This window comes from Eptatretus burgeri, chromosome 2, assembly GCF_056783735.1.
Source record: "Eptatretus burgeri isolate ZD-2024b chromosome 2, Ebu_testis_v1, whole genome shotgun sequence".
Taxonomy (NCBI): Eukaryota; Metazoa; Chordata; class Myxini; order Myxiniformes; family Myxinidae; genus Eptatretus; species Eptatretus burgeri.
The window spans coordinates 89,063,541-89,078,013 of record NC_140962.1 but is presented as its reverse complement, the minus strand read 5'-3'; the positions used below and the strand labels follow the sequence as shown (position 1 = coordinate 89,078,013).

The following is a 14,473-nucleotide window of genomic DNA, read 5'->3' as shown; positions in this document are numbered from 1 at the left end:
ACGTTCTCCATATCCACACTCTTCCTTATGCTGCTGTCCAGAATCCTCTCCAGCACCTTCATGACCTGACTTCAGAGCGTAATGCCCCTGTACTTCCCCGAATCTTGAACATCACCCTTCCCCTTCCATATCAGCACAATTAACCCTGTCCTCCAATCCTCCGCAATTGAACCCTCTCTCATACATACATACATCCAACAGCCTCTTCGTCCAACTGACTCCAACTCTTCTGCTGCAAATATCATCTCTGTACACACTTCATCAATGCCTGGCACTCCTCCCTTATTCATCCTTTTTAATGCTTGCCCACACCTCCTCCTCCATGCTCTCCACCAATTCCACTTTCCCCTCTATGTAACATGGTAGCTCCAGCTTGCTGTTGCTTCCTCTCTGGTTCAACAGCTCCTTGAAATATTCTTCCCACACCTTGAATACTGTCCCCCTCTCTGTCATTAGCCTCCCACCACCATCCTTAATCAATACCCCAACCCACCTCCAATCATGTCCTTACTATCCTTATCCCTGTCACAAGCCAATTTATAGATCATCTTCTTCCCACCGTCGTCATCCAACTTGTACACCTATTCTTCCATATCATTCCTCAGCTTATCCACAGCTCTCCTTGCTGCTCTCTTATTTTTCCCATACAGGTGCAGCAACCCTGCATATGGTTGTGTCCCTCCATCATAAATCTTCTCTGTCCTCTTCCAAACTTCCTTCTTTTCACCAACTGCCGACACTACTTCCACCATCCACCATACCCTTTCCTGACATCCTTCCACACAAAACTTCTGAAATTCCTCGAAACATCTCTCCATACTTATTCCACTCCTCCTCCAAACCTTCCACTTCTTCACTAAGTTGCTCATATCTAGCCCTCAACCTCTCCTTGTACTCTATGACGACATTGCCCCTACACTTCCTCCACCTAATAATCTTCTGACCCATGTTCTTAACCTCCCTCCTTTTGTTCATCCATACTACAAACACCACAGGCTTGTGCTGGATGGTAACATGCTATCCCACCACTGCATTACAATCCTTAACCCACCACAACTGTCGCTTCTTCACCACCACCAAATCCAGTTCTGTTCTATGATATCCACTCCTATAGGTATTCTTGTGACTTTCCCACTTTTGAAAGAACGAACAAACCGTGGCCATCCCATTCCTCGCCACCAGCTCCACCAACTCTTGACCCTCTCTATTCCTCGTTCCCCAACCAAATTTACCAACACATTTATTTACAATAAATAAATTTATATTGCTGACGTTTTCATAACGATTTAGCTAATTTTAAATAAAATACACTGCACCTGTATTCCTTTTCTGCAGTAAATCGATAGTTCTTGTAGTCGCTGTGATGGTGCCACCACAGATAGTTCATATGATAATTTAGTACTTCCCATGAGAAATCAGTAGTTGTGCATTGTAATTGAGTGCTATTTACAAGAGGTGGCCATATAATTTGCCCTATTACACTTGTGCATATCCTTAGTAGAATGAATCACCAGTCTTGCCCACATAGGCTAGTGTTGATCTGTGTCAGCTGATATAAAGAACAATTCATGCATTTGATCAACATAACGATAATTGAGGTATGATACTCACAATGGGAACGAGAGGGGAGCACTCGGGAGAGTGCAAAACCTCCGCCGCCAATACTGCTGGGTCACTCAAGTGAACCTTATATCTTATTCATTAAATATGATGTCAACAGTGCTGACAGAGTTATAGTTCTTTTCTCCATTTTTTTTTCCGGGGGGGTGGGGGGGTTGGAAATCACTTTAAAACATGTAGAAATGCAAAAAAAGATATCGAAATTTTGTTGAAAAAAAAGTTGCAAAAATTTTTTTTTTCTCTAACAATTTTTTTGGGGAGGGGGGTTGGAAATCACTTAAAACATGTAGAAATGCAAAAAAAATTCTCTATCAATTTTTTTTGGGGGGTAACAATTTTTTTGGGGGGGCGGGGGGGTTGGAAATCAATAAAAACATGTAGAAATGCAAATATATTAAAAAAAATTCTCTAACAATTTTTTTGGGGGAGGGGGGGGACCAAGTCCAAAATTTAATGGCATGATCCTTGGACCATACCTAACCCCCCCCCACCAAGTTTCGTCGAAATCCGTCGAGGAGTTTTTCCGTAATACTGTTCACAAACAAACAAACAAGCACACAAACAAACAAACAAACAAACAGAAAGGGGTGGAAACAGTAACCTCCATCCATCTTCGAAGATGGCGGAGGTTAACTAAAGAGAAGCTGATGTTAACCCTTCATCAGAACAGGGTTAACACCCAAAATGTCAGCTTCTCCTTGCTTCCCACTGCGGTTGGCATACCTCAATCAATGTCCTGTTCATTTTATCCATTATGTGTTTCTTACTGAATTGACCTTCTCGGTGAACGTCATTGGAATGATTTAATGTAGCAATGTTAATTCAATGTCCAAAACACATGTTGATGGCCAGCCAGCTTTACACCCCAATCATTATGACCAGATTATCCATGATGCAACACCCCATCTGCCACTGTTCGATGAGGATAATTTTGGTTGGATTTAGCTCCATGGGGCAATACGACCCTTGTGATATTTTAAAACAGGGACGTAACAGAAAGTCCTGCTCTTGGTTGCTGTCGTAACCATGGAGGAAACGCTAGTCTTTTTTTTAATGTCGGAAGGGAATCCTGAAGAAACGATGGTGATGATAATTTAGATTACCACACAGGGAATGGTACTTGCTTTATTTAGTAATTTTTTCCCCAATTAAAAATAATTGTAGACATTTATGGATACTTATATTTTGAGTAAATTGGCAGTTTTTCACACAAATTAACTGTCATTCTCTGAACACATTTTCATCCATGAGTTCACAAGGATATACATGTAATCATGCTAAAATATATTTATTGCCATCATGTAAAGATTTGGAATGAACACCATCTCTCCATATTCATCGACAAAATGTTGACAATAAAAGATACTTTTTGAAAGACCTTTATTGAAAGATGCAAATCATTAGGTTACTGGCCTGGATACATCGAGGCCAAGTTATTTGTCTGGACAGTAGAGATTTTTTTCAAACATATGGAAAACTGCAGATCCCTCATACAGCAACACAGAGCCGACTGCAGTAGGCTCTATATTACTAAACAGGTTAAGAGTTAATACCCTGCAACGTGAGATATGAAGCCTTTATTAAATTTCCACAGCTCAGGTGTCGTTATATTAAATGGTGTAGTTTTGTCATAATATACTTTGCAAGTTAGGTGTCCTCTTAATAGAGAGCACTGTACTTGACCATAAATCATTTATTTTTCTGAAATATGTTTGGATTGAATTTTCAGAACAGCTTTACAGTACACTTGAAATGGCATCCATATTTGATGTGTGTACCATGTATGTTTATTTCCGTGCACCTTGGCCAGAAGCATTACCATTCCCAAAGATATTTGTGTCCACCATATTTCCCTTATTTTGGAACGAAGTCTCAAAATATTCTGAAGTGTACATATTGTTACGGAACCGGGGTTCAGGGATACCACGTGTGGAGGTTCCCTGGGGTTATCTTCCCGATCTCCGGCCCTGAGGCAGCTGACCAAAGATAACTCCATGATCAAACGGGCTGCATATCTCATACAGCCATTGTCGTTTGACTTAGACTACCGGCCTAGCAGGGCGACGCTTCGAGGTTTCCACGATACCTATCTGTTGACAGGGCAACCTAACAAGAGGTCACTCCCTCGGCGCCGCACATGGTGCACCACCAGCTAGTCACAAGAGCCAATTAGTGGGGTAGAAAACCTCCCATGCTAACCATAAGTGTGGACTGTGCCAGACCAATGAAAGAAAAGACACGATGAGCAGATTGGAAGAACATGTGTGAAGAGGTTTATTCGCCCCCATTAGACAGTCCGAAACGGGGGGCTTATGGCTTTGTTCTCGATTTTCGTGTCTGTGCGTGTGTCCGCACCCATGTCTCAGACATGTAAGATAACAAATGATGGTATAAATATGCACATCATTTTGTTTAATGATCCAATCAATGATGGCCAACTGGCAGACAATTTAGTTGCAAAAAAATGCGGTGTCAAACACGTCCTCCATCATTTCTCGGACATGCATTTACCGATATTGTTCAAACTTAGCACACAGATAAGGAATGATGGCTTAAGGCCCAGTCACACCTTGACGTTTTAGCCAACATATGCCGATTTTTGAAATTTTTTTCTAAAACGCTGGCACACGTTGAATAAGTTATGGGTAAGTTTTGATAACATTGAGAGCACGCTGAAAAACACTGCCATACGTTGTTGTACGTTGGCTTTAAACGTTGTACTTTTCGGTTGTCCTCAAATTTTTTCATGCTTGAAATTTCACGACGTATGCCGGCGTATGACTCGCACGTTCCGCTACGCTGGCCACAAGTTGTATGCACGGTCTGCGATCGTTGACAGACGTCAACACATGCTACTTGTAAGTTAATCATAAGTTGAGACACGCCGAGGTAATGTTTAGCGTACCCAAAACTTATTTCTAACCTATGATTAACGTGTTGTTGGCACGTTACGCGATCGTTGCCACACATCGACAGACGTTACTTTTAAGTTACTCATAGGCTGAAAGACGTCGGTATAATGGATCGTCCTTGCGTCAGCGTCCACGGCCACGGCCAGGACACTTATTTGCAGCATTCTTCAAACTTTTCTTCGGCATGACGAGGATGTTCACACTTCGATGTCTAGCTTGGCTATGATTCCAATTGTCCATCGGCAGCGTCTATTTAAAATAGTCGAGTTTGAGCGTTTTAACACGTTCAGAAGAAACGCTTCAAATTTCCAAACCCCAGCGTCAAAAAACAAAGGCGAGTGACAGCAATTTAAATCGTTCATTGTAAACAATGAAAATAGCTGAGTGGTACCGTTTAAAAATCGTTGAGTGTAAAAAAATCCAATTGTTGAGCGCAAGCGTCTACTTTCAATAGTGGAGATGCAGCCATTTAAATCGTTGAGTTTATCATTTAAATCGTTAAATCGTTAAACGCAAGGACGATCCATCATCACCCACACCCTCCCCCTCACACTCACCTACTACTGCCAACATGAACAAACTACTACTAATACTAATACTAATACTAATACTGATACTGCTGACATGGACATCGACTCAAAAAGGACTCGAAAACACTGTTGGGTTCCCCTTTTATGAACACCATTTTTACATACCAATTCCCAAAACCGCTGGGAACACATCTTTATATGGCAGTTGTAAGCTAGAAACACGTTAATTTTTTTTTTTTGTCGACCGGAAGACGTCATTGGAATACGTCTACATACGTCGATGTGTGTTGGGACTACGTAAAGAATTGGTTCAAAGCACGTCAAACATAAGTTAGAAATAAGTTTCGCGTAAAAAAGACATTACCGCGACGTGTTTCGACTTATGAGTAGCTTATAAGTAGCCTTTGTGGACGTGTGTAAGCGTCCACATATCGTGTGTAAAACTTATCCCCATCGCATGCGGAACGTGTGTCATACGCCGAGTACGTCCAAAAATTTTGAATATGTTTAAAATTTCTTGACGTACTCTACTTACTACGACGTATGATAGCGTACTTTAGCGTTCTACTCACGTATACCAAACTTACTCATACCGTATTTGACGTGCCCCAACGTTTTAGACACATTTTTCTTAGGTCGGCATACGCTGGCAAGATCGCCAAGGTGTGACCGCGATGTTGACACTTCCATTTCTACGGCAGTTATGATTCGAATCGTTGTGCGTCAGACTTTTAATAGGCTACGTCACGACATTGTCGGCGATGCGCGCAACGCGCTATGCCTAAGTTAGACGATCGTTGGGCATCGGTTGTGTAGGCCGACAACAGGTTCAGCATTCGTTGGTATAAGTTATCTATAACACAACGAAACGTTCTGTGTCCGTTACCAATGCATTATACATAAGACCAAGTCGCTATGAATACGTCCGAATCTTTAAAAAAAAACATCAAAAGTTCAACGTAAGCCAGCGTTTTAGATACATTTTAATACGTTGCCATCGCTGGCTAAAACGTCAAGGTGTGACCGGGCCTTTACATAAGCATGCCATTTATTTTTGAGATCAGATACATGATGGCCGACTGGCAGCTGTTTTGTTATTTAAATGTTTCCCCAACCATTTCTCAGACATACATGGTCCGATTTTATTCAAACTTGGCACAAACACAGTACATGATGATATACAAGAGCAACTCACTTCATTTTGAGATTTGATCAAAGATGCCTGATTGATAGACTGGTGGCCATTTTAGTTGGACATAAATATTGGCTAGCCCTTTAACTCCTTATAGCAAAATTACGAAAACACTGGAAGTTATGACATTTTATGTCTTTTTTTACTTGTTATTTACAAAAGGGGGACATGGAAAAGTATGTGGCATATTAAGACAAGAGGGTTCAATTCACAATTCGTACAGCAGACATACATTTATTCATGTTGTGCGTCAAAAGAAAACAATGGGTAAATTTGTGTGGTGCGCAATGTACAGAAGAGGTCAAAGAGACAGTGCAGAATTAACCCATTCTAAATGTTCCCTTATACTTCTTTCTTATGATAATACATTGGCACCAAATCAGGCTTGCACCTGAAGAAAAGTAGACAAGGGAGAGTGATCAGAAAGTTTGAACCTTTAGCGACCTCTTCACTCACCCAGTACAGATTGGCAAGCCCTACGCTTGTCCAAATTGCGGGAAAGGGAAAGGAAAGGGGTAAGCAGAACTTGAGGAGTGTCATCGTGGTACTTGTTATTGCTATGGTTTGGTTGGTTCAGTTTCTTGCCTTGCCTGAGTGCTTGTTCCGCTCAATCGTCTGAATGCTCCATTCCGCTGCGTCCCATTCCATTCCACTAAGCAGCCGAAGAACCAACACTGAGAAGACGAAGATAACCAACCAAAATTATGGGTCACTCTACCTTTTATACATATCAGGTGGGTTGGAGTTTGGCGGCCTTTGTAGTTGTGGTTACTGAGAGCGATGGTCGTGCTCCTCCTCTTTTGTCATAAGTGCGGCATGCCCATTGGTCCCGAATTGTCTCTTCATGATGTCACACTTCCTCCGAGACCGCTTTCTGCAAAATGGCCCCAGCTGCCCCCAGGATGAGCCACATACACTTGGTCCCAAATTAACATGGGGGCAGGCATGGTGCTCCCAAATTGATGCACAAATGCCCAAAAAAGGTGCTCACAGCAGGCTGGACAAATCGAGGAATCGGTCTGGCTGGAATGCATTATGGAATGGTCTGTGGGGTGTAATAGAGCATGCCATGAACACTCTGTGATGGCAAAGTCGGTCTTGTGCTGCGAGCGTCACGAGCAAGTGCTAACAATGCCTTTGGACATACAAGATGGTGGTTGTTGGCAGTGAGATGTAAGGTGGTGGTTGTGGTTGTTTTGTGGTTGTCCTTTTTGGTGATTTGGTGCTGTCCAGTAATGGTGGGTCTGAAGGGTGAGCGAGTGCAGAAATGCAAGCTTGATTTGTGTGCCAATAAAGTTCAAGCAATAGGTCCGATGTGTGTTTGTAGCAGGCAGGGTGGTTATTGCTTGCAGCAAAATGCTGTGGTGGATTGTAGTTCACACTGTTGTGGTACAGAATGGCAGTTTGCTTTTGGCATGATGAATATTTGAATTGCCGGTGTATTGAAGGAAGTGGATGCTAGGTTTTTGAAGAGTGATTGATTGATGGGAAAAATAACCGACCTAATACCACACAACGCATATTTCGATTCCCATTAGACACAAGGGAAGACCCTGCAGGGAACGTGGAATAAGGAAATAACTAAGTCAGGAACTGCTGTATGTTGGATGCCATTACTGTGGAGTGACAGTTTTCAGAACCATAACAATACATTAAATCATGTCTTCGTTTCACTGGAATAGTATTCCCCCAACCTCTCCTGACCCCACATCTTGCCATCTGCCTGGTATAGATCGGCCTGACCCTCCAACGGACCTGCAGTTTTCCAACATAAACAGCAGGAATATTGAACTTTCTTGGAGGGCTGGAAACAATGGAAACTCACGCATAACAGGTTCTTAAACTACACTTTTATCCATGTATTTGGTGAACAGTCATGTTGTCATTTTATATGCATGAAATGTAGAGAGAGATGTTATGTTTGACTATAACTTAACCTCTGAAAATATACATTGCATGGCAGTGCATCCTAAAGAATAAACATGGGGGCAATACCCATGGGCACTCACCTGGTCGTGGCTGGATAACATAACTAGAGAAATACTGGTAGGCATGGATGGCCCACAAAATATGTAATGGAGAAGAAAGTAAATATCTATGGAATTTTTTTTTGAATCCCGTGAACAAACATTGGTACATCACGGGTAGTAAAGGTTCTTATCAAGTTTATCGAAATTGTGTGTATGGTTTCAGAAAAGAAAGCAAATGCATAATTTGGGGGCAACCCCCCCCGAAGACTCCCCTCCCAGGCCCCGATTTTTTTTTTTTTTTTGTCGTGAACAATCTTTGGTACATCACGGTTGATGAAGGTTGTTGTTAAGTTTCATCGGAATTGTGCGTGTCGTTTCTGAGAAGCAAGCAAATACGTCTTTTTGGGGGCAACTCCCACTTCCGCCCCCCCTCGTAGACCCCCCTCCCAGACCGTGAGTTTTTTTTTTAATGCCATGAATAATCTTTGGTACATCACGGGTGATGAAGGTGGTGGTGAAGTTTAATCGGAATGGTGTACGTAGTTTCTGAGAAGAGAGCAAATACCTGTTTTGGGGGAGAACCCCCGTAGACTCCCTTCGGGCCCGATCTTTTTGTTTTTTAATGCCATGCACAAACTTTGGTGCATACATGATGATGAACGTTGTGGTAAAGTTTCATCAAAATCGTACATGTAGTTTCAGAGAAGTTGAAAGTATTTATGGATGGACGGACGGACGGACGATGCGCCATCCCATAAGTTCCTCGGAACTATGTTTCAGGTGAGCTAAAAAAAAACATAGGACATAGGGGCAATACCCCTGGGTGCTCACCTGGTAGTGGCTGGATAAGATAACCAGGAAACCACTGGTAGGCATGGATGACCCACAAAATTTGTAATGGAGAAGAAAGTAAATACCTATGCTTGTTTTTTCATGCCATGAAAAAACTTTGGTACATCACGGGTGACAAAAGCTGTGGTCAAGTTTCATCAAAATTGTGTATTTGGTTTCAGAGAAGAAAATAAATATATATGTTGGGGGGCAACCCCCGCACAGAATTTCTTGGACCCCAATTTTTTTAATGTCATGAACAAACTTTGGTTCATAACAGGTGATAAAAGCTGCAGTCAAGTTTCATCGGAATTGTGTGTGTCATTTCTGAGAAGGAAGCAAATATCTCTTCAGGGGGGAGGGTGGTGGGGGGGAACAACCCCTCCCCCCATAAACTCCCTCTGTAGACCCCCTCAAACCCAGATTCTTTTAAATGCTGTGGACAAATTTTTGTATGTCATGGGTGATGAAGGTTGTGGTCAAGTTTCATCAGATTTGCATCTGTAGTTTCTCAGGAAAAAGCAAAGACCTATTTTGGGGGGCAACTCCTGTAGATCCCCTTAGGGGCCGATTTTTTTTTTTATGCCATGAACAAACTTTGGTACATACACGGTCATGAACATTGTGGTAAAGTTTCAACGGAATCGTATGTGTAGTTTCAGAGAAGAGATTGAAAGTATTTGTGGACGGACGGATGGAAGGACGGACGACGCACCATCCCATAAGTTCCCTGGAACTATGTTCCAGATGAGCTATCCAGAAAATCAGAACGAGTGCTTGGTTCACAACATGTAGCTAATGTACATTCTGGTGCTGAACACTTTACGGGTTTAATACGCAAGATGTTGCCTGACATTGAAAGTGCAAAAGCTTTCAAGTGTAAGCAGACAATCTACAAGGTGTTCAGCAACTGTAATCTTGCAAACCCCATGTGTGATATCTGCCATGAAGAAAATGTATTTTCATGGAGATTATTTGTTTTGGGATTTTTAAAACTTTTTTGAGTACAGCTCAAAAATATAAATAGAGTGCAGAGAGTTTCAGCTGTTTGCTGAGGTTGAACAACAGGAAAATCTGAAGTACTGTCCAACTAGATGGTTGTTACTGGAAAAGGTGTGCAACAGATAACTCAAGTCAGTAACCTGCACTGAAGAGCTACTTTGACAGCCACCTTGGTGCTGAGAGACCAGAGAGAGGGGAATGAATTCACGGAAGACTCCAGGATCCACTCACAAAGCTGACTCTACTTTTCTTGCAGCACATTCTGCCAGTGCTTAACACTTTCAATGCAGTATTTCTACATCATGATATAAAGATTAGGGTTATTTTGCTCGAGATAGATCAACTTCTTCAAAAGTTGATTGTGAATTTCTTCCAAATACACCAGGTTAAAGGATTGACTGTTCGCTACTCAATGTGTTGGACAGAGAGCTTCAGCATGATGATGATGACAAGATGTATGTGGGGATGACTGCCAGAACATATCTCTGTGATGAAGACCTCTTGCCAGAAATTCGGAGGAGATTCTTCAGTGATGTCAGGGGATTCTATACTAGAGATATGCTGGAGATAATGCAGAGGTTCCCCTTGAATGATTACAAATTGCCAGACTTTATTGTTCTGGATCCTCTAAAGCAGACACGGCTGGCAGAGAGATTCTGTCCTTCAGTTGATACTGAATATTTGGAAGGAGATTGAGAGAACTTCCATACTTCTCAATGATGACACTGTATCCATGGCTAATGAGCAGTGCCTGCAGAAAAGGACCATCAAAATTCTGGGCAGAGGTTTTGGTGTTTAAAACATCTTTGGGCTTACCCAGGTTTCCCCTGCCAACTAAAGTGTATGCCTTCTTGCTCTGACTGCCAAATAGCAATGCTGACGGTAAGCGTGCTTTTTCCGTGGTTCGCAAGATACACACTGCTTTCCTACATTGCTGCAAGATCAATTCTTACGGCCCTTGCTTTGAAGTGAAGCAAACGCCTGACATGTCAGCCACCAGTGAATTCAACAAAAGCCATGTGTTCTTTTAAACATGTTCTGATGTGTTTTTTTTTTTTTAAAACATCTTCATTCTTAATTTCTTTTCTTTGATGACTGAAAACACTCCAGACTGAGGAACTTGTCGTCATGATTTGTATTTATAATTTGGTCTGCAATTTAGTTATGAAATTGAGAGCATACACTCAAACATCATTTTATTTTCTTTAAATTATTTGATAAACAGATATTACGAAATAATATCGGTTCATTTTTGTGTTGTCCTGTGCTCTATTTATGTTATTTTATACACACACACACACACACACACACACACACACACACACACACACACACACACACACACACACACACACACATATATATATATATATATATATATATATATATATATATATATATATATATATATATATATATATATATATATATATATATTGATAAAATGATTAACACTGACAACTGACACTAAGTCATAGTACAGGTTTGAGAGCTCTTGAATGAAGGTGACATATAAAAGGGGTCGACACTTGTCAAGTATATGTCCCACTGAGGATGGGGTGATGATTGCTAACTGAGGGTGTATATTGTTGCGAATCTGGAAACCACGATCGCACTCAACATTCAGGCCCTTATAGCTCAGTTATCTCGGTAAGTACGTGTTCCATAGATAGCTCGCCTTCCATTGGTTAATGGGTAAATCTGTGTAAATGCGCTGTGATTCATTTTAATAGTTAGGGTTCAATCAGAACGAGCCTCCTCCACAACTAAGAAGAAGAACACTCCCATCCCGTGATTCAACATTAAAGAGTGTCCTGTGATTCAACAGCTAACTCAGCAGCGTAAACAGGAATGACGGGGGTTGGGACGGGTCGTCACGAGATTCAGCAAGGTAAACAGCCCCCACCCGTGGTCGTGGGGGGCGGCGCACAAGGGCGCATGAGTCACGCCGAAGCGAAGCGAGGCGGGGCGAAGAGGAATAAGAAAAGGGACCCTCTGATTGGCTCGAGTTGGTTCTTGTCGGGAGGGTTGTTCTTCGGGTGGCTGTTGTTCTGCTTCGTAGCCTGGTTCGGCTGGCTCTTCTTGGTTCGTGGAGCTCTTTGTGGTCTCTGCTTAGTTCCCGGCTAGGTGCGACTCCTTGACCTCATCTTGGTCGGTGGTTCTTCGGGGAGGCGACGCATCTTCGGAAGGATCGGTGCCTCGTCTCACCAGCACGTGTTCCGGAGCACGAGGGGATCCGCCGGAGCTCGGAAAGGATCGTGGCTCACAGTGATTGGATCCAGCTCGCCCATGCTGGTGCCCGGTCCGAACAGCTTGAAGACCACACGAGGTGGAAAGGTCCGAGGCAGACCCTGGGCTTCAGCTCATCTGTTCCTCCGAGCTGAAGTCCACATTAAAGACATCAGCCACCATTTATTGGGTGTGTGTGTGTGCGTATGTGTGTCCATGGGCCCGTCTAACAAGTAGAGAACTGTTAAGTGCTTTGTGTGCTGTAAATGATTGCATTGCATTTCGTATAGTTGGTTTAAATCTGCTCTTACGTGTTCCCTAGTTCCCCGTTATTATTAATTAATAAACCCCAATTGTTAAACGTATCAGCTCATTTTGTGTTTCTTTCATTGGCTCAACATGACGCGTGTTTGAGGATTAGTGTTCGTAACTTGTTCATTTGGTCTGGCCCGACTTTGGTAATTCCACTCGGTTACGCCGGATCTGAGTTTGCGATAGCGACTCAAGTCGGACAAAGTCGGCCGAGGGTGAACTTCTCCAGTAGTCGGACCACGTAGGTACTTAGGTAAATTGAAAAGTTGGCAATCGACCCTACCCCACGTGGTCTATCCATTGGTGAACTTCGGTCCAGTCAGGACCCGTCCGCTCCGGACTTATCAGGGGTGACGACCTTTACATTCCGGGCGATCGTTCGAGCCGGCTCGCGGCTCCATCTAGCGGTCGCGCTCATGGTCGACCCCCCGCCCCGTAATAATATTAATGTTTCTGTAGCTTTGTTGGTACCTTCATAAAAATCTATCACTTCTTTCTAAAATAAACCATAACTACATCCTACAGCAATGCTAATTTCCAGCAAAAATCATTATACTAAAAAATAATATGCCAATTCATTAAATGTGCATGTATGTATGTATGTATGTATGCATGTATGTATGTATGTATTATGTAGGTATGTATCGAAAAAACATGATCCGCCTATCCGTGAAGCCTCAGTATATGTCTCATAAATTAATTACATACTGTTTTTAACTGTTTGGATGTCAGTTGCCCCTGACTACATGTAATTATGTCATATTGGAATATACCTTTTAAACCTGTTGACCCTTTAGACTGCTGAGAACCCATAGAACATATGAAGACCCGTTAAGAACGTCTAGATACTGTTATACATTAGGGCTGCCAGGATGCCCAGGAGCTGCACATGAATAAATAATTTTTCATTGTTGTATATATCAGCACATCTTAAACCAACTGTGTCAAAATTCCTCAATCTTCCACAGCATTTATTATTGAAGAAATGAAGTTGGGTGCCCCTTGGGAGGAGCTGGTGCATGTTTTGGGGTTGAAGTTCTCATATCAACTTGAGTTGATGCCATTCGTCTCATATCGCTTCCGTGTACGTGCTGTGAATGAAGTTGGTCTGAGTGAGCCCAGTGGAGCAACAGATATGTTTACCACCAGTGCTGCACGTAAGCATTTCATCTGGGCATACTCATTTGAGGATGTTTTCCATGGTGTTTGATATATTAAAGGGAAACAAGCTTCAACATTTGCTTTATTTCCATGCACCATTCAATTTTTATGAGAAACCCACTCTCCCTGAGACCATTTGGCCGGCGTTTCCGTGTTGCTTCTGTATTTGCTGGCAATTTCCACCTTGATTATTTTTTATGGCTTTTTTGTAAAGCTGGGTGAAGCAGAATGACTTCTAGCTTTCTCCATTTCTTCTCGTGGCTCCATGTTTTAACACTCTCATGTAATTTTTTCATACAAAGCTGCAAAGAATTGTTAGTATTGTTGAGAGCCAAGAAATGGCATCCATCCTTTGTGAGTTGCTTGTTTGTTTGTTTTTTCCACAATGTTTATTGGGATAAAAATGGAAAATGGAAACTTTTCACCCAACTCGGATCAACTCTAATAGCAGGTTGCAGAAGGACCTGCATAAGCTTCAGCCTTGGTTCTAAATACTGGTTGAGTCGTGCGTGAAATTAGGCAATTAGTACATGTCATAGCTATGAGATGTTCTGCTTTTTAATTTGTTGATCTTGCTGGCATTTCCAAACAAAAGCTTCAGAATCATAAAAAAAATATTACCACTCCCTGTGTGTGGAAGCTTGGTTCAATTTAATAAATTGGGTAATTAAATATTTTAACCTCAGTTTATGGCCCATATAGCCACGTAACTTC

General features: G+C 42.1%; 1 protein-coding gene across 10 annotated transcripts in view; it reads left to right on the top strand.

Moving 5' to 3' along the window:
- LOC147032529 (neuronal cell adhesion molecule-like) overlaps positions 1-14,473 on the top strand; it is a 486,552-nt gene that overhangs the window by 430,312 nt on the left and 41,767 nt on the right. For 9 of the 10 annotated variants that reach the window (XM_085870245.1, XM_085870240.1, XM_085870241.1 and 6 more), the window contains 2 exons: positions 7,987-8,088; positions 13,567-13,755. In XM_085870245.1, coding sequence (XP_085726371.1) covers positions 7,987-8,088; positions 13,567-13,755 — 291 coding nt within the window. The remainder of the gene's footprint in view (positions 1-7,986; positions 8,089-13,566; positions 13,756-14,473) is intronic. The other variant, XM_085870248.1, reaches the window with a different exon arrangement.